Source organism: Rhamphochromis sp. 'chilingali' (assembly GCF_963969265.1).
Source record: "Rhamphochromis sp. 'chilingali' genome assembly, chromosome: 17".
Classification (NCBI taxonomy): domain Eukaryota; kingdom Metazoa; phylum Chordata; class Actinopteri; order Cichliformes; family Cichlidae; genus Rhamphochromis; species Rhamphochromis sp. 'chilingali'.
The window spans coordinates 6,883,893-6,910,891 of record NC_137944.1 but is presented as its reverse complement, the minus strand read 5'-3'; the positions used below and the strand labels follow the sequence as shown (position 1 = coordinate 6,910,891).

Below are 26,999 nucleotides of genomic sequence, written 5' to 3'. Positions count from 1 at the left end.
TTTGTGCACAGTTTTTGAGTAGCATACCCGCCGTTTAAAAACTGTGGGCTGATCGACCTAAAAACAACAATAAATTCATTAGTTAGATTACAAAAAAGAGCAATACGGGTCATTAACAATGCTATGATCACACAGTCTGACATTTTATGATCTACTTTATCTTAAAATAGTTTTTAAAGCAAATTAAAAGAATAATTATATATTAACTTCATTATCACCGCCACGGAGCAGCCATTCCATATGGTAGTCTAATTTAATGCCACCTGTTGAAGGGTAGTTTGTGCAGCCAGCATGCCACTGCTAAAAACAAATGCCTGCACTTGATTACATTTTGAGTAGGTGAAAATTGCTCCTATTTAAATCTCAGGCCTGTCGTTTTTTTAAATGTCAGAGCAACAGCAGCTTTAACCCCGAGCTGTTAGCAGATATCCTGCAAATGGATTCTTCCGCCGCCATCCCCATTGTTTGCTCTAGCATCAATCAGAGTCCTGCAATTACTGGCGGCTGTCTCTCATTTTCAATGCACTCAGCTGTTGACAGAACGTACTGGTGTTGTTAAAGGCTGTCTTTCAGCTCCGCAAAGCCACACCCACTGAATCAGCTGGGTGCGTCTGCCTCTCGAAGGGCCAAAGCGCAAAGACGTTGAACTTTATTCACTTTATTGGCTACTTCTTTCAGTTTTCCGCTGCATTGGGAAGCTTTTTTAATTCATATCAGACAACAAAGATGAGAATCAGAGGTCCTAAAATACATAAATAAATAAATACATTTTGATCAATACCTAAATGTTAAAGAAACGATTCTAAATTAAGGCATTAGATGTGCTGGGATCCTAAAAACAAACCAAAGAAAATTGAATTCTTATTTCAAATGTAAACTAAAACATTCCCATGGAAAGAAAAGAAATGATGAGAGTTTAATCTTATCACAAGCGAAGGGGAAGGGGAAAAGATACCAAACACTCCCCCCTGACGCTGTGAGAAGCGGTCCTGCTCTCCCAGACGCGCAGTTAGTCAGAGCGCACCGCGGAGCGCGCAGATCCGGACGCACCTGAGCAGACGGAGCGCAGCGGCGTGGCCGTCGGAGAGCTGCACACAGCTCTTCACCTGTTCTGAGCCACACGCACACAAACACACACACGCACACGCTTCTCCGCAACATCTGCCACGTCGCCTCTGATGATGAAGAGACGGGGACAGCCCGGACAGAGTCTTCGCGGGTGTGGAGCATTTCTGCGTCCCCTGGCGTCTCCGCTGGACCACATGATTGAATTTTAACGCAGATCGTTTTCGATCGTTCAAACCGGTGACTTTGAGAAGCCTTGAAACGCCGGTGCGGGCTGTGTGTGAAGCTCGGTGCTTCGTTCTCACTACAATGTCCCAGACCATCTGCGTGGGAAACTTACAGGCATGCTGCACGCGGAGGGGCGCGTACGTGCGAGCGGGCTGAAACAGATGGACGCAAGCCCAGCGACACACCGGGTAAGTCTGACAACTGCAAAACATCACATTACAGGTTGTTTTTTTGTTTTGTTTTTATTTGTTGCCTCGGTAGAGACAGCATAGTCAGTCTTAGACATGCAAGCGCTCAAATATTGACTGAAGAATAAGAGAGGCACTGCCGGCTTTTCCTCTTTTAAACTCACAAATATGACAAACTTCCTCCATTTCACTGGACTATCCCATTAATTATTCTATAGCGAGCAGTAAAGTGGCTACAGAGGATACTAGGTCCAACGAATATATTCATAATATCCTCCAATTTTTTTTCTCCATTAGATTATAATTTCTGTAATGTTCCTGAAGGGACTTCCAGAAGTGTCGTTAAGGTGCTTAGTTGCATCTCTTCCTGTTATGCTATTATTAGGTAATTCCTTTAGGCAGCACGAGGAGTACTACGGCCTGCTTTCTTTAATTTAAATATGTTTTCATGCATATTAAATAGTCACCTTGCCTTTAAGGAGCCTCTTCCCAGCAGCCTCCTGCTTTAAATGTGCTCTAGAGCAGGGTTAACGAGCACCAAACCTTGACCTGTCATCTCAAGAGGAAGACTATTTGATTTTTCTGTCAATATTTGAGCAATGGAGTTGCACTGTGACTAGAAGAGAAGCTTCAAAAAAAGAAGCACCCCCATTCTTTTTTTTCTTGTTTTTCCTGTGTGGATTGCCTGTATAAACATGCCAGCACCTCCTCCTGCTGGGATCATTAACCTGCTATAAAGGGATGCAAATGTTTCTTTCCCCTGAAATGTAAATCTGTGTGTTAAAGCATGCCCCACCCTTCCTGTGCGGTGGGGAACATGGCTATTGTCTTGCCTATTAAAAATATGTTGGTTTATCAAGTTCACCCTGAAAGCAAACAGTTCCACCAACTTATTTCCCTCATTAGCCTTCCTCCTCCTCCTCCTCCAGCTGAAGGTTGAGCTAACAGAAGGAGCAGAGAAGCCTGCAGATTCTTGGGACATGATAGATGGAAGGTAGAAAGCTGCTGCTCTGCTTGTGTTCTTTGTTAAGGAACATAATGGGAATATTCATTATGTGGAACTAGGCAGCTTCTTCCCCCCCCCCCCCCCCCCCCCCCCGATGTTTGTTCCCTAAACTCCATCTCCATCCTAACTGGCCCCACCATCAAATAGATACTTTCCATTGCAGCAATTTATTCAACCCATTATCTTCCCCTCCCTATCTCATGCTTTGAGAAATCCAGTCCTTTGAATTAGCTGATTGACACGGAGTGTTGGGCTCAAAGGGAAGGTTTCATTTTCAAATTGAAACGGTCACGTACTTAAACTTCTATAAAAAGTAGTAATGATGTAAAATTTGAGAGGATTTGGACGGACTTGTATGAAAGCAACTGGAGCAACTTTTTTTAAAAGAGAAAAACAGGCCCATGATTGATTCCATTATAAATAACGCATAAGTAAAAAGCACAGAGCAAAACACGCTGCTCAAAAAAGACACTTTTAAGTCTGCTGTGTTGCTATTAGATGCCTCCTGACAGAGAATACACAGAATAAAGCTAAAAGTTAGATCCAAAACCTCAGCACTGATACAGTGTGGCTAACACTCTACAGATGCACAAAAGACAACACAATCAAAATGTTGCATGAAAAGGAGAATTTACTGCATCACAGTTTGTTTCAGCTGTTGGCCCTGCAGCCTGAAATCTTGACCACCACTTGTTTGGTGTTCAGTTGCCCCAGTGTGTGAGCGTTTGTCATTTTTTACATGAAAAAGATTAAAAATAAATAAATAAAAGAGCTCCCTAAAATTTGGCTGTGCAGGTGGTTCATCAATTACTAATAATTTGAGCAGAAGAATGGAAGGCTGCTGGCTGTAGCAAGCAGCTAGGCTGACCACATTGTGTGCTTGTGAGTCAAAATAATTGAGTGCAGTCAATGGACACAACTGTGTTTTTTTCCCCTCTTAAGCTGCTGAGGTGTAAGTGTCCCTAATCTAAACTCTGTGCCTGCACATACGCAATTTCTGGCTTCTGAAAATTGTTTTTCCAAGTCATGGCAATCAAAAGATCCAAAATAATTACAAGGTAATGATTTAATGTGCATGAAAGCATCTCTAAATGAAAGAATGCACCCTGTAGTACTGCCACTAAGCACCTCAAGGACACTTATAGAAGCCCCCTCAGGAACATCACAGGAATGATGATGCAATGAGCTGAAAAAATACTGGCGGCCAGAGATACCCCTCAGTCTCCCAGTCTCCACCTATAATATGAATTTCAAAATTCTCAAGTGATCACATTCACGAGATTTTCAGAAAACTTGACCTCTGACCCGAGGTCAAAGTTGACATGACATGTTTACTGTATGTTGACAATCGCACCACACTTGTAAGGCTAACAATATAAAACTTTTTGTCAGTTTTCAACAAATAAATCATGAATCATGTTGACCTTGAAGACCTTGATGTAAGGCAACTTTTTATGGACTGTGAACATGACCCCACAAAGTTTTATTGGTATTCAAAACCTTTTAACCTATCGTGTTTACAGGTAGAACAACAGCCACACAAACACTGCCAAATAATTGATTAATTGTTGTTGAAGTTGGACAGCTCCGTACATTCATCTTTGAGCTCTAGTAGTAGAGCTCAAAGAGTAGCTTTGCACTATTCTCAGTTTAAATGTAACCCTTTTTAAGCCATACTGGGCTTTGATGCTACCCTTTGGGTTCTTCCATTGCCAGAAAAAATCATTTTAGTTTCCTTCCCTCTCACTTTAAACCAGCTTTCTTCTGATTGGCTGGATCTGGCAACAGAGAGTTCTACATAAATCCAAGGAGCTGAAATGGAGCGTCTAGAATTGTCAGCAGCCTGAGCTTCTGGCTCACAGGGGTTTCTTTTGCATACATATACCTCATTATTTGATGCTTTTCCCATGTTTAATATGATCCTGTGCCACTGTAACAGTATAAAGAAGAGTATTATAGATTCAGTTGAATCACAATCATCAGTTGCTGCAGCCTTAGTGTTTTTCTTTTAGCTACAAAATGTACTTTGATCAAACTTACAGTGAGTGCAGTGTAGGTGGGTCAGTGCTGCAAGGCTCATTTCTGCCTTTGCATCTCTTTCCCGGTCTGATCTGCAAAGCTGGATCTCCAAAATATTCCGGTTCAAAATGAACAGTCGTGCAAGTGCATTTTTTAAGCTTTCAAAGCAGTGTACATAAATAATAGGCTTTGGGTTACGGAAAGCCAACCCATTTAGCCCATTTATAATTCACAGTGTGGAAAGCATCCCATACTGGTTTGCCAGTTTCAATTATGAACATTAGGTATTGAATCCATAACAGTTAAGTGAGACAAAACCTGGCTGGACAAAACCATCAGCTTCCATGAGTCATAATCTAATAGGTACTCTGTGCTGCTTCCCCTGAGTGGTACATATGTGATTATGCCGTGAGAAGCACTCTTTCTGTGATTATTGCAGTTTGCGTCATTCTAGATTATGAAATAATTTTCTCAGAGATGATTGCTGCACCTATACTGCTGGCAAGAAACTCAACGGTGCTCATAATTTCGAGCAGGGCTTTCAGCGGCCAAAAAGTCATCCAGAGGGTAACCATCAGTGATTTAGCAGCCGGTCAGGTGAAGGTTCGGTGTCAGTCAAAACAGACGTCTGCTTCAGGCCTTTAACAAAGACGGAGGCTGAGTGGATGTGGGAAGGCAAATGCATCAGTGATGCGAGGATGGCATATTTATGCAAAGACTCATGTAAATTGTATTTTCATGAGCAGTTGGAGGTAAAAGAGCAATTCACATTTCAAGAGTTCTCTGTCTTCTTCACTTATTATTTCTGAAGAGGGACAGAGAGAAAGGTGACTCTTTTACTTTTGATTGCACAGATCCAATATTTGGGGTTGAAGGTCACCTGGTGTGACAAAAGCCTTTTTTTATTAAAAATAAAAGGCTGTAACTGTAACTTGAGCTGTGATACCTCAACCTATTGGGGATGTTGGATGTCCTGTTTTATTAAATTAGAATTGCTCTGGAATTGAGAACTACTGGATCAATGTGCTAAAGCCAGAGCATCCTCATCCCATCCCATAACATACCGACGATTTATCACGTCCCGACGCGCCTCACAGTAACGCTCGCGGCGGTAACACATGCTACAGCCATCTATTCCAGCCCTAACCCTAACCTTGACCCTATCAGATGGTGTTTTCCAAAGTGATTTATGATCAGCGCATAAAACACATTAACATGTATAGATTCAGTCCAAATGGCTCTCATGCCTCCGAATGTGCAACATACCGGCGGTATGTGACGACCTGGGATGAGAACGAGTTGGCTAAAGTTAAAAATTAGACTAAGTGTCCAAAATCATTCATTTCACTACCTCCTGCCCCGTATACATGTTTAGGGTGTTCTGTGTGGTGGATTATAGGGAGCACATCTGATAAATTTAAAACCACTTAGATCCATAGATAATGTATAAAAGATAAAAGAAAATGGAGCCTGTGTTTTCTCTAATGGTCAACAGGGGCCAGCTCCTCTGGATCCACAGAGAGTAAAAGGCAGCTTGGCTTTCTTGATCCATTCCCTAAATCAGCACTACCCGGATGAGTTTGCTGTCCTAAATCAATGGTTTCTAGTCTTACTGAATACAAGATGATATGCATTTTAGAAATGCTAGCCCTATTAGTGTTGAAAGGATGATTTTAAAAAAAGGATTCACTTAAGTCTGGAGCAAACTTTTCGCCAGTGCACGATTGAGTATGCAGAGTCCATACATCTGTTTTCAAAAAGCTGAGATGACAGCGGCCAAATGCTCTGTTCAAAGTTTAACATCCATATTATGCTACATCCATTTTAAATGGCCAAGTACGTTAATATCAACATGCAGCGAATATATATTTACTGCATGGTTTGTTATGTCCATCTGGGATGTTTCTACGATGACGGTGTACATCGATAATGCAGCGGCCGTTATGTTTAGTGTGGTATTGTGAGCACTGCCATAAGAATGATGGTGCCAAAAAACAAAGTGAGGCTTATAATAAAAACCCCTAAATTAAATAAAGATAGCTATAAGGTCCTTCTGTGTAAAAGTAGGTGAGATATTTTGTTTTAGATATGAACCTCTGCTCTGGCTTGGGGAAATGCCAGGAGGGCCATCAGTGTCCACATGAGTGTACGAACAAAAAGTCACAGCATACAAGGAAAAAATAAATAAATAAATAAATAAATACATTAATTAATTAAAAAATATATATATATATATACAGGACTCACTACACTAGATACGTTTTAATCGATATTAATGTTCTTTTTCCAATAAAGGAATGAATAACTTCCTCATCTAGTTTTTTCTCAAACATCTAAAGCTACAAGACTTTAAACAGATGTTTTGAGTTTTGAAGATCCTACACCTTAAAAAGAAACAGGTTTTATTTGTGTCTTTTTGTGTCTAATTAGAATTGGGACTGAACTAACTCTTGTTGAGTTTTATTGGAAGGACTAGTTACAGCTTTTCATTTTTAAGGGGATAAAGAGACTGAAAAACTAAGCTGGATGTGTACAGGGTCATTCTAAAAGAACAACTAAGCTTAGCAGAGTACCCCGCAATGCTCGGCAAGCTTGCTTTTCTACATTCATAGCTGATCACAAGAACAACCCACACACTTTTCTCTACTATCAGCTGCCTTCTTACCCTAAAGCTAAACCTATTTAACCTCACTTCAAGATGTGAGGGCTCTGCAGTCTCTTTCAGAGATATCATGAATACCATCAGACAGGATATTTGAACAAAAATGTTTTTGTGTACATGATACGAGAAGACGCTCTGCCCTTCTTCTCAGCGATGAAATATAATTGAAACTGTCAACAAAGCTCTGCTTGGAGATGTGGGCGGTGAGCGATCTTAAAACATGTGATCTTGACCCCAAGTTTGTGGCTGTCTTGAGTATGTTGAGCTAAAAACTGAAAAATCAGTCTTTGCTCACAGGCAGCTGCTTTACCTGCAGCTCTTTAACCCTGCCGTTATTAAACAGCTGCAAAAGGAAACTGATGTGAACCCTTTGAGTTTTCTGTGGTCTATGAGACAGACTTTACATTACACGAATGTCCAGTGTTTATTTGAGAAATTCGAGTCTGTTCTGATTGCAGTAAAACTAGAGCTTAATGGACAGAGGATTTTTAAGACTGATACCAGTACTGATATTTGGTGAAATTGGCCATTATTTTTTTTCCTCAGAAACACTAAATTTAAATATTTGATATATTTAGATATTTCTGAGTCCTTACTAAGATAATATGCCACTACCATTTAAAATATTAAGATGTTGGTTTATTTTAATACCAATACTGTATTTCGGCAGATAGACAAAAACTAATATGTATGCAGGACTGATATAATAGGCAGAGAAGCTTAACTTTATTTGGGAGGGGGTTATTATGATAATTATGATCACTGCTCATGCAGTTGTGCTCATAAGTTTACATACCCTGGCAGAATTTATGACGTCTCAACCATTTTTCAGAGAATATGAATCATAACACAAAAACTTTAATGTCACTCATGGTTAGTGGTTGGCTCAAGCCATTTATTGTCAAACAACTGTGTTTACTCGTTTTAAATAGTAATCACTACACAAACTACCCAAATGACCCTGATCAATGGTTACACAGCCTGGTGATTTGGTCTAATAACATGCACACGACTTGAAACAAAAAGGTAAGAATGGCTATTAAAGATAAACATCTTCACCTGTGATCTGTTTGCTTGTAATTGGTGGGTGTGTATAAAAGGTCAGTGACTTTCTGGACTCCTGACAGACTCCAGTGCTGCTGTACTGATGTTTTTTGGATTCAAAGTCGTGGGTAAAGCAAAAGAATTGTCAAAGAATCTGCGGGAAAAGGTAGCTGAACTCTATAGAACAGGAAAGGGGTATAAGAAAATGTCAAAACAATCAGCAGTGTTCAAACTCTAATTGCAAAGTAGAAAATTAGTGGTTCTGTTGAAACCAATGCATGGTCAGGTGGACCAACTAAAATTTCAGCCACAACTGTCAGAAAAACTGTTCAGGATACAAAGAAAAACCCAGAAATAACTTCAGGTGAAATACAGGACTCTCTGAAAAAAATGTGGTGTGGCTGTTTCAAGAAGAAAGAAAGTGTACTTTATTGGTCCCCGTGGGGAAAATCCCTCTCTGCATTTAACCCATTCACTCAGTGAAGCAGTGGGCAGCCATTGGAGCAGTGTGTAGGGACGGTACCTTGCTCAGGGGTACCTCAGGGTAGCTGTTCAGGGGAATCGAACCCCCGACCTTCCAATCATGGGGCCACCACTCTACCTACTGAGCTATCCCTGCCCTTGATGCACAATAAACACAATAAACAACATTTTGTAAGTGTTCCACTTACAAAATGCCAAACAGCACAGAGACGAGCATCAAACCTTCTGGAACAAAGTCATTTGGAGTGATGAGACGAAAATGGAACTTTTTGGCCAAAACCATAAACACTACATTTGGAGAGGATTTAACAAGGCCTGTAATGAAAGGTACACCACTCCTACTGTGAAACTTGTTGGTGGATCACTAATGTTTCAGGGATGTGTGAGCTACATAGGCGCAGGGAATTTGGTCAGAAGTGATGGCGATATGAGTGCAGTAAGTTATCAAAAAAAAAAAATACTGGAGAAAAATTTGCACTCATCAGCTCGGAAGCTGTGCATTGCAACATGTGAATGATCCAAAACAGAAGGCCAAGTCGACCTCTGATTGGCTACAGCAAAATGAAGCGAATGTTCTGGAGTGGCCATCTCATTATCACTGAACCAATCTGAGTTCATGCAAGACAGCCCAAGAATTTATAGGAACTGGAAGCTTTTTACCAGGAAGAATGGGAAGCTTTACCATCTGAGAAGATAAAAAAGCAGCATTCACAACTACCAGAAAAGACTTAAAGATGTGATTGATGTTAAAGGGGGCAAAACACAGTATTAAGAACTGAGGTATGTAAGCTTTTGATCAGAGTCATTTGGGTAGTTTGTGTAGTGATTATGATTTAAAAAGAGTAAACACAGTTATTTGACAATAAATGGCTTCAGCCAACAACTAACCATGAGTGAAATTAAAGTTTTTTTCGTTGTTATGATTTATATGCTCTGAAAAATGGTTAAGAAATCATGAATTCTGGCAGTGTATGTAAACTTATGAGCAAAATATTATATTTAGAATTTTTAGATAATCGGGGAGGGGCCTCATCAGATTCAGCAAAACAGTGAACATCAAAAAACATCGTTAATGAAGACTACACATCAGCAAATGCAGTCTGGTGGCCAAACTCTTGCTGCAAATGCTTTAATGTTTCATTTACTTGGCTAGAAATGTAGTATTTTCACGATTAAATAAATCCTTATTTGACATGTTATTCGTTCGTGGTTTGCCATCTTCCTATATAGCTTGAATTTATTCTCTCTGTACTTTTTTAGCCACCCTGGGGTGCAGTGTCATGCTCAATAAACTGCTCCTGTCAGAACCACTTTTTTGAGTTGCTGTAGAGGTGACGCTCTCTGAACCCCACCCCGGGAGAAAACGACCTGTTTCAGACTGATTGGCCCCACAAATAGAAGAGGAAACTGAGGATAGCTGGAGGGGTCCAACTCTTAATTTGTTGTGACGATATTCCGAGTCTCTCTACATCAGCTCCACTGCCTTGGGTCCAGTCCAGTCATTCTCAGCAAACAGGATCACAGGCCTTTGCTATACATATCTGGTTTATGTGTGCAAATACCCATGTTACGTAAAGCAAAGGGTTATGAACTGAACACAACAAATATGTAATTAGAGTCAAAGAGTTTCTGAAGATGAGAAAAGATGTGCAAAGAAGCAACGAAGAAGCAACACGTTTGTCTGTGTGATCAGCGAGTGATGACACAAGTCTGATTCAGCAACAACAGCAGGCATTCAGGCATCACTGCAAAACTCAATCAGAAATGTGCAAAAGCAAGACTTCTTGCTTCAACAGCACTGATTTGTAGGTAGATTGTTTTTACAAACAAACAAACAATTTTGCTGTTATTTTCAGAAGATGATCTTTGGAGAGATACTGAACCCCAAGTAGTCCTATCAAGAATTCATCCCAGTGTGAATGTTACATAGAAAGCACTTAGGCATAGAAAAAAGTGTTTGTTTGAATAGGTCTGAGTAGGTGAATGAGGCATGCTTATAAATGCTTCGAGTGCTCCAGTAGTGTAGAAAAACACACAGTTCATTTGCCATTTATAAGAAAAAAGGTAATGCTTCCTCATCAAATGTGCTTGGACAGTAGAAAAACTAATTGTTATCAATATGTGGTATCGCTGTTATGTTAAACATGGCTCTGGAACTGGCATTAAATGCATCTGAAGGAAATCAGCTTAGCTCAGTGCCAACTCAGCTGATACCTTTCTGTACAATACTCACATTAGGATTTACCAAGGATCTGCAATCCCCTTTGCTACCCACCTTCCCCCCTGCTCATCCTTTGCTGTTTCTGATGTCACTGATCTCTGTTCTGGGTCTTGATGACACTCCCACCATGCATAGCTTTCCATGAAAGGACACAGAACTGTTAGAATGGAGCCTTGCCACCATGTGTGACAATGGAAATGAGATATTTCTTTTGACTACAGGAGTCCTGCCTGAAGTAACCATTCCTATATGACTTGTCTCTGGGACCTTTCTTAAGTTAATCTTTTAGGATAGTAGAGACCCTCGGCAAACGTATAATACTTACAATGACTGTTTTCATCTTTAGTGATTACAGTTGGAGAAAAAGAAATTGCCATCCATCCGCTACTGCTTATCCTTTTCAGGGTCGCCTATCCCAGCTGTCTTATGGGGAGAGGCAGGGTACACCCTGGACAGGTTGCGAATCTGTCACAGGGCTAACACATGGACAAAGACAACCAATCACACTCACACCTATGGGCAATTCAGTGTTTCCAATTTCCAACCTATCCCCACTAACTGCATGTCTTTAGGCTGTGGGAGGAAGCTGGAGTACCTGGAGTGAACACACAAACACGGGGAGAACATGCAAACTCCAGACAGAAAGACCTTGGCCTGTTGGGTGTAATTGAACTCAGGACCTTCTTCCTGTGAGGCACTGTTCCACTGTGCTGCCTAGAATGAATGGAGAGACAAAATACCAATCAAAAGTCCTGCATATCCTTGAGTGAAATAAGCATTTGATCCCCTATAACCCAGCCTGAATTCTGGCTCCCAAAGATCGGCTATGCGGCCATGAGTCATGCAGATTACAAACAATCAGCATATCATAATTACAGATACGCCTGATCGAATTTCATTATGTGGATAAATCAAACGTGTCCACAGAATCAATTCCTTCCATTCCAACCACTCCAGCACCATGGGCAAGAACAAAGAGCTGTCAAAGAATGCCAGGGACAAGACTGTAGAACTTCACACGACTGTAATGGGCTACAAGAACATCAGCAAGAGGCTTAGTGAGAAGGTGACAAAGGTTGATGTGATTAATCTGAAATAGAAGAAATATAAAATGAGCATCAATTGCCCTCGGTTTGGAACCATGCAATGTGGTCGAATGAAACCGAAATCAAATAAACTGGCATCAATTTGACCTGCCATGTTTAGAGGAAGACAAATGGTAAGTATGAGCCAAAGACTACTATCCCCGCTGTCAAGCACAGCTTTGCAGCTGTTTTTCTGCTGAGGCTACATGGTAACATTCATTCATTCATGGAGGTACCAGTGGATGGAGCCATGCCCTGTAAAGTCTTGGAGGAGAACCTCTTTCCCTCAGCCAGAACACTGAAGATGGGCCTTACATGGGCCTTCTAGCGTGACAGTGACCCAAAACATACCCTCAAGCCAACAAAATGGCTAAAAAATAAGCACATTAAAGTCATGGAGCCAGTCTCCCGATCTCAGTCCTACAGGAAATCTGTGGAGGGAGCTGAAACTGATATGTGCAAACCTGGCGATCAACTACGAGAAACGCTTCCATCGAGGGTTTCTCCAACAAATTCTAAGAAATATTTTGCTTAAGGATCAAAGACTTATTTCACTCACATGGAAATCAATTCATTAATTTGAGGTAAAACAGTAAAAAAAAAAACACTTTGATGAAGATAAAATATTGAACAGTATTTTAATGTCATGTGTTGTAGGTAGATCCTCTCCTGTGTTCATGTTCGTCTCAGCGTGCTGCGATTGGACCTGTGTGATGTTCTATATTTCCTACAGGATAATAAAGCGAACTTTTCACAGCCTGCTGATGCAGTGAATAGAAAAACATTATTCATTTATCTGCTTTGATTTCAAACCTCAGCATGAACTCTAGTTGCTTTTCTCTGAGCTTACGCTGCTGTTTGACTCCACATCATTTTATACAGCTATGGAAAAAATCTGACTCTTGACTGAGGTGTTTTTTTTCTTAAAAACTTTTCATCTATGTGTTCCATCTTCAGGCCAGCCAGAAAAGGAGTTAAAAGCCATGATTGCAGCTATTACTTGGTTTACTCTTGCAGCTTAAAATATACTTGGCTAGCCTGATGATATAAGTCACAAGTACAGAGAGGTCAGCTTGAAGAAAGTGAGTTACCAGTTTCATAATGCCAGGAAGTTTTCCAAAGACTGGGAACTTTCTGAAGCACTAATAGTTCCCCAGACACATTAGTTTCCACTACTGCTCAGTGGGTAGGTCTGGATCTCCTGTGTGGAGTTTGCATGTTCTCTTTATGCCTGTTTCCTTTTGAAAAACATACTCATTCATGCCACTTCTCTAGGCCTCTCCCAGGATTTCATAAAAGCCCCTTAAATAGGTAAATTAGTTTGCTGATGCTTCTAAGTGGGTCATCTGTTTTTACATAATTTTTGTGTAGGATAGTGGAAAACGGGTAGACATGCGAGACAACGAAAAAAAAAAAAACACTTCCCGTACACACATGCATCTACCAGCATTTCTGTGCAATCAAATGCAATAAGTAATGTCAGTCACTTCTGTAATCCTCTGTCTTCCTCTTTTACATAATTCAAAGCAGAGTACTCTCTGAGCACCTAGCACCACCTAATAGGCTTCATTAGCTTCCTCCATCTTTGAATCTACAGCTTCTCATTCACCTTTGAGTAAATCTACTAATTGCTGCTGTTACGTTCAGATGAACTGATACATTTTAATGCTGTGTGCAAATAAAAAGTGATGACGGTGCGAAGAATGAAATCAAAGTTGCTGTCTGACCTTCACAAACCTGTCTAACTGCTCTGCATTGGCCACGAGCATGTACCTGATGTCACTTAGATATTTGTCTTTTCTGTCATATAGAGACGCGCTGTGCTGCTGAATGGATGACGAGCTGCGACTCACGTCACCAGCCCTGTGAAACCACCTCCCATCGCATCGTGCGGGACAGGATTCCCCCAGCAGAGCTGCAGGGATGTACCAGGAGGTGGCCTTCCTGGCAGGGAGCACTGATCACCAGTTCACCACATTCCAGTTTAAACGCTTGGAGAACCCACAAGAGGTCACATCCAAGAAGGGGTTGTTCTATAAGCGCGCTCAGCTCCTGCTTCAGCCTCAGTCTCACCGAGAGGATGGAGGTGAGATTGACCTGGCGGATGGGGTAGCCATCATCAATGTGGGTGGCATTAAGTACCACATACCCTGGTCCACGCTGGATGAGTTCCCTCTGACGCGACTGGGGAAGCTACGGGCTTGTAGCAACGAAGCAGAGATCATGGACGTGTGCGATGATTACGACGGCAGCTGCAACGAGTACTTTTTCGACCGAAACCCGTCAGCTTTCCGCATCATCGTGACTTTCCTGGCAGCGGGAAAACTGAGGCTCCTGAGGGAGATGTGTGCATTGTCCTTCCAGGAGGAGCTGCTGTACTGGGGGGTGGAGGAGAACAACCTGGACTGGTGCTGCCTCAGGAAGCTGCGATTAAGGCAGGAGGAGTACAAAGAGCAGCAGAGGCTGGAGGAGGAGGAGGGGGCCGAGCTCAACTCACCGCAGTCCTGCGAGGAGACCCAGCAGCCTGTGGAAGGACCAGAGGAGACCTTTTCAGGAGGCTGCATGCGGAGGCTGAGGGACATGGTGGAGAACCCCCACTCGGGCCTTCCAGGGAAGATCTTCGCCTGCCTCTCGGTCTTATTTGTAGCCATCACTGCTGTGACCCTGTGTGTCAGCACCATGCCCGACCTCAGAGAGGAGGAGGAGAGAGTGAGTTCTCTTCAGAAATAACTTTTTTTTTCAAAATACAGTGAGGTCAATAAGTATTGTGTGATTTTGCAAGTTATCTTACTTAGAAATCATGGAGGGGTCTACAATTTTCAGCAGAGGTGCATTTCCACTGTGAGAGACAGAATCTAAAAAGAAAAATCCGGAAATCACATTGTATGATTTTTGAACAATTAATTTGTGAATTACTGTGTCAAATAAGTAGTTGATCACTTGTTTATTGGCCAGATTTCTGACCCTCAAAGATCTGTTATTTTGCTTTCAAATAGTCCAGCTACACTCTGCTCATGATTCTAAATTTGTAGCACCTGTTTGAGATCGTTAGCTGTCATAAAGACACCTGTGCACCCCACATTCAGCCAAAGTCTAAGTAGCAACATGGGCAAAACCAAAGAGCTGTCAAAAGACACAAGAAACAAAATTGTAGACCTTCACAAATCTGGAAAGGGCTACAATTGCCAAGCAGCTTGGTGAAAAAAGAACAACTGTTGGAGCAACTGCCAGAAAATGGAAGAGGCTAATGATGACTGTCAATGTCCCTCGGACTGGGGCCCCACGGAAGATCTCTCCTCGTGGGGTTTCAATGATGCTAAGAATGGTGAAGAATCAGCCCAGAACTACACGGGAGGAGCTGGTCAATGCCGTGAAGACAGCTGGGACCATCGTTTCCAAGGCTACTGTCAGTAATACACTAAGACGTCATGGTTTAAAATTGCATTGCATGGAAGGTTCCCCTGCTTAAGTCAGCCCATGCCCAGGTCCGTCTGAAGTTTGCCAGGGACCATCTGGATGATCCAGAGGAGTCATGGGAGAAAGTCCTATGGTCAGATGAGACCAAAGTAGAACATTTTGGTCTTAACTCCATTCGCCATTTTGGAGGAAGAAGAATGATGAGTATCATCCCAATAATACCATACCTACTGTGAAGCATGGGGCTGGAAGCATCATGCTCTGGGGGTGTTTTCCTGCTCAGGGGACAGGACGACCGCACTGTATTAAGGAGAGAATGAATGGGGCCATGTATTGTGACATATTGGGAAAAAACTCCTTCCCTCAGTCAGAGCATTAAAGATGGGTCGTGGCTGGGTCTTCCAACATGACAATGACCCAAAGCACGCAGCCAGGAAAACCAAGGAGTGGCTCCTAAGAAGCATATCAAGGTTCTGGAGTGGCCTAGCCAGTCTCTAGACCTAAATCCAATAGAAAATCTTTGGAGGGAGCTGAAACTCCATGTTGCTCAGCGACAGCCCCGAAACCTAACAGATCTAGAGAAGATCTGTATGGAGGAGTGGGACAAAATCCCTCCCTGAACTACAGGAACCGTTTGACCTCTGTAATTGTTAACAAAGGCTTCTGTATCAATATCTAACATTTTTTGACTTAAGTGATCAAATATTTATTTGACACAGTAATTCACAAATAAATTGTTCAAAAATCATACAATGTGATTTCTGGATTTTTCTTTTTAGATTCTGTGTCTCACAGTGGAAATGTACCTCTGCTGAAAATATTAGACCCCTCCATGATTTCTAAGTAAGAGAACTTGCAAATCTTTCCAGATCCACAGATTTTAATTGAAATTATTCAAAAATTCCTAACTGGTTTCCAGAATGAAGCCTTTTTGAGTTACTGCTTTGCTTTTATTCAGTAAAAACTGCAGCGCTGGGCACCAGAATATCTATTATTAGAAATCATGACTAAATCCAAAGGTGGCATCTCTGAACTTTAGAAGATAAGACAGGATTTCCTCACTAAGTTTAGACAAACAGATAGCAGTCATGGATTCTGGCTCCCACTCAGCGCTGATCCAGTATAGCAGCAGATTCTTTATGAGGAACACCACAGTTATGGCTTTACACACAAAAACAATCTTTAAGTCTGATGGGAAGGGAACCCTGTCCTAGGAATTCTCTTTGTTTCAGTATAGCCTCAGGCTGTATGTGCTGTACAGCTGCTTCAGTAAAATTCAGATTATGTTGATGCAGCAGCCCACATACTGAGGCGAAGGCTCAGGCACAACAGCTCAGGCTTCGTCTCCCCTCACTCGAATACCAGATTATTGAGAGGCTCCCTTCACAGTCTCTGCATATGTTATTACACAGCAACACATGATATATGTTCTCTCCTATATGGAATAAGTGACAGCAAGCGCCTTACAAGGACGATAACGAGGCTCTGTATTCATCTTTAAAAGAATAAATGGATTTTAATTTTTCATTAGCAGAATCCCACTGAATGTCTCTCCATGTGGCTGATTTTATTTGACCTGCTTCAAAAAATGAATATGAATTAAGCTCATTATTGTTATATAACACCGTGACATGCTAATCTGTACAGTTAGCAGCTGTATACTTTAAACCACGGATTGCCCCGTGCGTGGGGCTGCACGGCGTCAACGTGTTAGCGCGGTTAGCTTGTTACCGCATTAGCACCGTGCAGCCCCACGCACGGGGCAATCCGCGTTAACTAGCTAACAGAGATTTGCCGCATTAATGCGGTTATGCATTAACATCATTTTAACGAGATTAACGCTGACAGCACTAATATTAATATTATGAAACATTCTAATAAATTAGAGAAAACTGCTCACTTCTAAGTACTCAGTGATACTTTACATTGTAAGGAAAATAAATTAGAGAAATCTGGCAATTTCTCTTCTGCCAGCACTTCTTGACTGTCACAGTAACTCATTCTTCAGCATGACTTTTATCCATCTTTGTAAAAAATCTAAAGAAGCATGTGCACTATTTTAGAACAGGATATCAAAATGTCTGCAATTTGAACAAATATTCGCAACAGAATAGTTTGCAAGCACAGAAAAAGATGCTGAAGAAACTGCAGCAGCAGGGAAACTTACATCATCACCTCAGTTTCTCTGACATCCATAAATGTTGCCATAACTTAGCACTGACATGTGTGAGCTACTGCAGCGCTTTGCTTAGTACTTTTAATAGCTGGTAAAAGTACCCTAAGTGAATATACTTTAACGACTTTTAACTTTTTATATATATTTTTTAAACTGATCTACATTTCAGCCTTACTCTTGGAATTGCTGATCTCGATTTGGGCGGTTTGTGTTTCCAGCTGGCACTCAGGCCTCACTTCACTGTGTTGTATGTTCAGTCAACCGATCACTAAATATGCAGCGTTCCCTTGCAGTGAATCACAGCTACAGCAGCACTTCAGACTGTACTTTCCTCCCGTATGGGCAAGGCAAACATTTTAAGGATGTGTTTACATCTGTTAGCACGATGTTTGCGTAACTTGGAGTGTGTGGGCTACCGTGTGAGGAATTAGGCCATTAATTATCTTTTGCTACATATAATTAGTGTGGAGAAAAGAATGGCCTCAAAATGTCCTTTGAAAGAATGGCAACTCTAACTCCATCCACTCCATCCAACCACAACAATCAAAACCTTTTTTATGGTTCTGTTTGTGTATATCTTTCACTAAAAGGGGTTCACTACTAGTCAAAAAAAGAGCCTTGGAAATCTTGAAAGCCCAATTCTGTAATGAGCCTTGGTTTTTGTCAACATGGTGAACCTTGAACTTCAGTTTGTTTTCTTTTTGTTTTTGGAGAAAAAGACGCGCCCTGGCTTTAAACAGAATTGACCCTTGGGCATGAATTCATAATTCACAACCTCATGAGTGTCAAAGAAAATGATGAGCTTGGTCTTGGTTTTGCTGCTGACCCTCTTCAGTCTTGCCAACTGCTCTTTAACTATGAAGACTGATGTGAAGTCTGGTTATCGGGTCATAGCTGCACATCCAACCACACACCTCTGGTAATTCTGGACCTGAAGGTCCAGAGAGGCTTTCCCTAGGATCCCGTAGGATGACCTGACCTTCAGGAGATGCAACAAAATCCATTTTCAAAATTGATTTCCTGAACTAGGGCGAGAATGTTAGCAGTTTCCCTGATGGTTATCCTCACTGCTTCACTTTCATGGGCTTTGGGGAGGATTTCAAAAGTCGCGGTTGCGGTCGATTCTCCAGATTTCAAAGAGAATTTGATGTCTGCTTTCTGCCAGAGTTTGAGATCAGCACTAAAACTGTAAATCTGCACCTGCAAAAGGTCACAAAAATGGAAATACTAGATGTCCAAATGTGAAATCACAACATCATGATGTATAAAGGAGGTCATGAGAGAGGTACAGGAGAGAGTGTCTGGTTTGGAGTTGCATTTCGGTCAGTGGTGTTGATAGAATTATGAACACAGAAAAGGACCATCAGAGACAGTACAATATGGAAAGCATCTGACAGGCAACAGTTTCATTGTCAACATGACAATCATCACACACAAATAAACACACTGCCAATGCAATGAAAGCATACCTGGATAGAAAAACACAAGAACACACAACAGAACACATGCAGAGCCCGAATTTCAACACTATAGAAGCAGTGTGGGATCCTCTTGACAGAGAACAGATCAAAAGGCAGCCAACATCCAAAGAAGAGCTTTAAATGTCCTCCAGAAAGCCTGGAGAACTATTCCTGAAGACTGCTTAGACAATCTTCCTTGTAATGTTTTTAACAGAGTTCAGGCTGCGTTCGAAAAAAAAAAAGGTGGTCATACCAAATATTGACTTACAAGCTTGTTAGAATTGTGCAAACTCCCTTTTTATCTTACATACTCTTTCTTTGCGTGTTTGCACATTTCAATAAATTGCTGCACCTAGTTCCTGTTTTTCTATCAAGATGTAAAGAAATGAGACTTTTTCACAGTACTTTAGTTCCTACTCACAGCTGACTAATTGTGCTTTTTCTTATTTTGTTCAATTATAATGGTGGTTGTTTATGTTAAATATGTCCAAACTTCTGAATAAGAAGGTAAATGTATGTACAAAAATTCCTTGTGAGTAATAAAGCTTCGGCTTGCAGCATCTGAGATAGATTTTTCCACTCTTGGCTCGATATGTTATCAGTGTAGAGCTAATAATTCTAATGTGGTCATCTCAGGCACACAACTGTGAGCATAGAGGTGCAAAGAAAACACCAGGATTCTCAAAAAAACAAGTATTTTACAACAATCCTGATATATATATACAGTGGGGCAAAAAAGTATTTAGTCAGCCACCGATTGTGCAAGTTCCCCCACTTAAAATGATGACAGAGGTCAGTAATTTGCACCAGAGGTACACTTCAACTGTGAGAGACAGAATGTGAAAAAAAAATCCATGAATTCACATGGTAGGATTTGTAAAGAATTTATTCGTAAATTAGGGTGGAAAATAAGTATTTGGTCACCTCAAACAAAGAAAATCTCTGGCTCTCACAGACCTGTAACGTCTTCTGTAAGAAGCTTTTCTGTCCCCCACTCGTTACCTGTATGAATGGCACCTGTTTGAACTCATCATCTGTATAAAAGACACCTGTCCACAGCCTCAAACAGTCAGACTCCAAACGCCGCCATGGCCAAGACCAAAGAGCTTTCGAAGGACACCAGGAAAAGTATTGTAGACCTGCACCAGACTGGGAAGAGTGAATCTACAATAGGCAAGCAGCTTGGTGTGAAAAAATCAACTGTGGGAGCAATCATCAGAAAATGGAAGACATACAAGACCACTGATAATCTCCCTCGATCTGGGGCTCCACGCAAGATCTCATCCCGTGGGGTCAAAATGATCATGAGAACGGTGAGCAAAGATCCCAGAACCACACGGGGGGACCTGGTGAATGACCTGCAGAGAGCTGGGACCAAAGTAACAAAGGTCACCATCAGTAACACACTACAACGGCAGGGAATCAAATCCCGCAGTGCCAGACGTGTTCCGCTGCTGAAGCCAGTGCATGTCCAGGCCCGTCTGAAGTTTGCCAGAGAGCACATGGATGATACAGCAGAGGATTGGGAGAATGTCATGTGGTCAGATGAAACCAAAGTAGAACTTTTTGGTATAAACTCAACTCGTCGTGTTTGGAGGAAGAAGAATACTGAGTTGCATCCCAAGAACACCATACCTACTGTAAAGCATGGGGGTGGAAACATCATGCTATGGGGCTGTTTTTCTGCCAAGGGGACAGGACGACTGATCCGTGTTAAGGACAGAATGAATGGGGCCATGTATCGTGAGATTTTGAGCCAAAACCTCCTTCCATCAGTGAGAACTTTGAAGATGAAACGAGGCTGGGTCTTCCAACACGACAATGATCCAAAACACACCGCCCGGGCAACAAAGGAGCGGCTCCGTAAGAAGCATTTGAAAGTCCTGGAGTGGCCTAGCCAGTCTCCAGACCTCAACCCCATAGAAAATCTGTGGCGGGAGTTGAAAGTCCATGTTGCTCGGCGACAGCCCCAAAACATCACTGCTCTCGAGAAGATCTGCATGGAGGAATGGGCCAAAATACCAGCTACTGTGTGTGCAAACCTGGTAAAGACCTATAGTAAACGTTTGACCTCTGTTACTGCCAACAAAGGTTATGTTACAAAGTATTGAGTTGTATTTTTGTTATTGACCAAATACTTATTTTCCACCCTGATTTACGAATAAATTCTTTACAAATCCTACCATGTGGATTCATGGATTTTTTTTTTTCACATTCTGTCTCTCACAGTTGAAGTGTACCTCTGGTGCAAATTACTGACCTCTGTCATCATTTTAAGTGGGGGAACTTGCACAATCGGTGGCTGACTAAATGCTTTTTTGCCCCACTGTATGTGTATATATATATGCCAGATAATATTCCAGTTCCAATTATTTAGATAATTAAACCCATCTGCAGAGAAAACTAACCCAAAAGGTTATAAACATGGCAACAATTGTTGCTAAAAAAGTCCTAATCAAAATATACTTGTACAAGAATATAGTTTTCCAAACCAAAATGTCAACACAGCATAAAATACACACAAAAATATAGATACAATAACTTTAGCAAAATAATTTTTTCCACTAAAGTGATCACAGATTTAAAAAAATGCAGAAACACTCCTTAACTAAGTGAAAGAATAAATCCTCAAATGAATCATTCTAAGAATTTATAATGATCCTGAAAACAATTTAAAAATAGTTTTTCATTCAAGCCTTCAGGGCTTTCAGTGTGTAGTGCATGAATACACTTCCCTTGTAGCAAAGCTCTTTGTCAGTCAGCTCATCTTTTAGGAGGAGGCCTTGGAAATGAAGGAATTGGTATGATGGCCACTGAGCACACAAATAATATAATAAAGAATCCCAAAGATCATGACGTTTAGTCCTCTTTTAATTTAACCTAAGTATGCCAGCCCACAGGGACAGGTCAACAAATGGACCCCAAATTTGGTTTTACAAGAAATCCTGATTTTGGTTTTAAACTTCCTGCCAGTGTGGCGGTGCAAGAAATGACACTCTTTGATCATAACACAGTTTAGATGTGGGAAATGGCCACACAGTAAACTGGATACGGAAGATGAGGAAGGCTGAGGAGATTCACGCCAATCAGTCTAATGGGCACATTTGTTTGCAAAAAAATAGATATTCATACAGAAGTAAACTATGGAGGGGTCAAAAGATAAAACATGCCAGTGTTTACTAATAATACTTAAGACCACCACCTGTCGCAAGAGGGAGACATCATAGCAGCCACTACCAAATACCAAATGCAAAAAATAGACAAAGGAGGGGAGATTATGGTGTCTGGTTGTTTTCCACGAGTTGGGCTTGGCCCCTAAGTTCCAGTGAAAAGGAACTCTTAGTGCTTCAGAACACCAAGACATTTTGGAAATTTCACGCTCCCAATATTGTGGGAACATTTTGTGCACACCAGTACACAAAGCAAGGTCCATAAAGACATGGATGAGCGAGTTTGCTGTGGAGGAACTTGACTGGCCTACACAGTCCTGACCTCAGCCTGACAGAACATCTTTGGGATGAATTAGAGCGAAAACTGTGAGCCAGATTTTATCATCCAACCTCAGTGTCCGACCTGACAAAAGTACTTCTCAAACATTGGTCAGAAATTCCCATAAACACTCCTAAACCTCGTTTAAAGCCTTTCCAGAATGTTTGAAGGTGTTATAGCTGCAAAGGGTGGGCTGGGATTTTACTCAAGTCCATACGTGTGTGAGAAGGCAGACATGTAAATACATTTGACAATATAATTTATCTATACTGCATTTTCTTTTCACTCTTAATGCTTCATGGAAGACCCTTTATCAAACTCGGACGATGGTAACTGCTGTTGGTTTGTTGGTCTGTTCCAGCATGTTTTCTATAAATGCATGCATCAAAGTTGGCCTAAGAGGAGATAATTCACAATAGCTGATTTCAGACCTAGTATCAGATAAATGAGGATTATTTTAAACTATTGATTCTAATAGTCTAGTAGAGTTCAAGAATAAAAAATATAAAGTTGTTTGGTAGAAACCTCGCGATCATATGTGTATCCCAGATCATAGACCTAGCCCTTTAATGGCAGTATACCCTAGAGAAGATGTATGATTATTACAAACTGAGAGGAAATGCTGTACGTTCAAAACAATACAAAGCTTGAACCTGTAAAATTGTGAAATAACGCGATGATGCTCATAACTTGCAGTCTCTGAGCTCTAATTAGGTCTAAAAGTGCAAGGAGATTGGATTCACTTGTTGCTGCATTTAGCTTTCATCTTGCAGGAAGAAAAGCACTGCCACCCCAGGCCTTTTCTTTCCCCCCAGCTAACTAGACATGTTGTCACAGTCAATGACAAGTGGAGCAAAAAAGCATATTAAAGCTGCCGATGTCTCCCTCTGGTTCCTTTTCTTTTTTTTTTTTTTTTTTTTTTTAAATGACATCAGAAACAGCAGTATGCGACATTACGTGATGGCAGAGCTTCAGTTCATCCTTTGTCATTTTTTTTTTTTTTTAATAAATAGGACAGGGGGAATGAATGAGAGAGAGAGGGGGAGAGAAAGAAAGAAAACCAAAGGGGAGAAGAGACGGTGAGAAGGGGGGGGAAGAGAGAGAAAAAAAAAAAACTCCTGGGTCACCTGTATGGAGAAAAAAACAAAAACAAACAAACAAACAAAAACAAACAGAGGAGACAGCAAACAACAAAGAGCAACATAATAATAGAGAAAACAAAGCACCATCACAATAAACTAGCTAGTCATAGATATCAGTATTTACTAAGTAATAAACGATATTGTGCAGCACGCAAGATAGACAGCGCACAGTGTGCTTTGAGGCAGCAGCCAAGAAAGCTTTAGTCCGCGTCTGTGAATACCCATGTGTGCATACCTGTGTGGATCAGCATGCTTGCATTCCAAAGGTTTCTCCATGTAATGATCTGCTAGGGAGTGTGGGGGGGGGCCACAGCCCCGTCCTCCAGGGTGTGAAGCGGGTATGGAGGAGATCAAAACTCCAGACATCCAGAGGCCCCCAGAACACAAGAGACCATGGAAGACCAACAGAGGGGCAGCCGCGCCACTGTCCCAGTAAGAGCTGAGGAGAGTCCCAGATGAGGGCTCGCCCAGCAGCCGCGGAGCAGAAGTCAGGGGGAGTTGCAGTGACGCGCCCGTGAGCTCCGCCGGCCCCCAGCCGCGCCTGAGTGACCGAGCCCTAGGCCGAGAGGCCGGGGGCACCCCACCTCCAAAGGGGCCCGAGCGAGCCCCAGGCCCCAGGCCCCGACAAGCGGCCGCCAAGGAGTGAGCCGGTGTGCACCCGGACGCCCACCCCCAGACACAAAGAACCACCAACACACCGACACCTGAGGGAGTCCGCCACCGGCAGGGGAAGTGGTGGTGGGTGGAGATAGGCCTCCAAACCTTGGAGGGCCTGAGGTGTCCCCAGAGAGGTGGCGTCTGATACCCAACCTGACATATAGACACAGACATACAGGCACACACAGACACAAACATCCATTCCCACCCTCATGCTCTCATATGCACTCACTCCACACTCAACCAACGTGGAGACAGACATAAAGAGACGCTGTACACACAATCACACTCCCCAAGCGTACTCTACAAACCGGGTCTAGGTACCCTTGCCCCTGGAGGGGGGAATTGCACCCAGACCCAGGTGGCCACCCCAGGCCTTTTCTTTCCCCCCAGCTAACTAGACATGTTGTCACAGTCAATGACAAGTGGAGCAAAAAAGCATATTAAAGCTGCCGATGTCTCCCTCTGGTTCCTTTTCATGTTCGCCTTTGCGTGAGAGACTTTGAGATCAGGCTGAGGAGAGTGTTTGTGTCACACTAATTCACCTTTTGAATGATGTCAAAAGACCTCAGTGTGATTATAAAGGGGCCATATGGCAGTTTTCCTTTTCTTAAAAGATCCATCTTCATCAACACAGCCGGGTGTGTTTGCATGTACGTAAGCTTGAACGGGAAAATCAGCCAGAAACAGAAAACAAGGTGAACGCTGACTGAAGACATCTGTCATTCTAAATCAAATTATTTAATTATCCAAGTCAGAAGAGGACTGATCAAGAAAACAGTATGTCATTGGACAGCTGAAAATTGTGTCATTGTGGCACTAATTAAACAACCGGGGCTTCCCTGGAATGTCTTGCAGATGGTGGTTCATTAGGGCCGGGAAGCTGATTTGAAGCAGCTATAGGAGGCAACCCCCAAACCCAGAATTTTACGGTATAATGAGACAGCTGTGTCATTCTTGACAAACCTACCATGTTAAACTGAGACAAACCACAGTGTGCCACTCCCCCCAACGTATTTTTAAGTATCAGAAGTTAGAGACAGAGAATAAAATAAAAGAGTCACTTTTGTTTACAGCTTCTGGTAAGAAATGTTAATTGGGCAATGTGCACATGCTCATAAATGAAAAATGAGATGAAGAAAAGTTTCTCTCTCAGTGGTGCATAAAAAAAATATAGGTGTGATCGAGCTGTTATGTTCCCAACAGTCGTGGTGTACACCATGCTGTCGGAGTAATTGGCAGAAGAGAGTCTCCTTTCCTCCGTCAGTGTTTGTAGAAGAGTTTGGTCTGGAGAACTGATCAGCCACAACATTAGAACTGCAGACAGGTGAAACGATTAACGCTGATCATGCATCATTAAATGCACTGCTCTGCTCAGGTGCTGGCATTTGTGTGGGTAGTATTATCACATGGGATGTGGTGACACCAAACCATCTTAATGAGCAGTTGAGCTGTTTAATGCTTCACCGGAACAAATGGACCAAAGTAAAACAGCATTTCAGGACTTTGTGTTGCTTTTCTCTGCTGACACTCTCTAGCATCTGGTTGTATTCTGCCCAGACTGTCGTGGACACTTCGTACCTTGCTGTCTGAGGAAGTGTTTCTTCTTCCTCTTTTTATTATTATTATTATTATTATTATTATTATTATTATTATTATTATTATTATTATTATTATTATTATTAATGGAAACTGGCACTAAGTGTTTAAAATGTGCATTATAGATGAAGAATATCCCTCCATGTTCTTCTAACTATCTAATTCGGGGTTGTGGTGGGCGGTGAAATCTAATTGCAGATTCAATGAAATGGGAAGCAGGTTACACCCTGGATAGGTTGCAGTACTAATACATAAAGACAGACAACCATTCACACTCACATTTAGGCTAATTTAGAATCACCAGTTAACCTAACCCTCTGCGTGTCTTTGGACTGCTGGGGGAAGCCAGTATTTTCGGAGAGAACTCCACACTGAAAGGTCCCAGGCTGGACCCAAACCCTGAAGCTTCTCGCAACAGTGCCACCCACCTCTCTAAAACTTTGGCTTTTTAGGAGCTTATAAAAACAAACTAACATCATGGTTAATAAAAAGTGGATGAAAAAAAATCCTAATTTCCAGGTCTGATCAGTCCTCAGGGTGGGGAACTCCAGGCCTCACGGGCCGGTGTCCTGCAGGTTTTAGATCTCACCCTGGGTCTACACACCTTAATCAAATGACTAGTTCATTACCAGGCCTCTGGAGAACTGTTGAGACATGTTGAGGAGGTAATTTATCCATTTAAATCAGCTGTGTTGGATCAAGGACACATCTAAAACCTGCAGAACACCGGCCCTTGAGGCCTGGAGCAACCTCAGTCCACAGAAGAATAAGCCAACGTATCTGGTCTTGGCATTTTCAGCAGCATAGCACACCTTCTTATGTACAGGTCAGAGTTTCTGGTGACATGAGAGGAATCCCTTCAGTGCTAGTCTGTTGGGTTTAATGTTTTGGCTCAGAAGTGAATCAGTTCTATGTGTAGACCCCTTCGTAGCACTAATGTCAGCATTTACCCAGCTAAACACTTTTCTTAGAATCTTCCAGTTGAATCCGCCCACTAACCCTCCTTCTCTATTACACTGCATCCTAATGGCTTTAATAGCCTGCCATTTAGATCTCAA

General features: G+C 41.9%; 1 protein-coding gene across 1 annotated transcript in view; it reads left to right on the top strand.

The window, feature by feature from the left end:
- The first annotated feature begins 1,032 nt into the window (after positions 1-1,032).
- kcng2 (potassium voltage-gated channel, subfamily G, member 2) overlaps positions 1,033-26,999 on the top strand; it is a 44,224-nt gene continuing 18,257 nt past the window's right edge. Inside the window, exons 1-2 of the mRNA XM_080863960.1 lie at positions 1,033-1,481; positions 13,813-14,710. Of these exons, the coding sequence (XP_080720086.1) occupies positions 13,925-14,710 (786 nt within the window). The 5' untranslated portion in view covers positions 1,033-1,481; positions 13,813-13,924. The remainder of the gene's footprint in view (positions 1,482-13,812; positions 14,711-26,999) is intronic.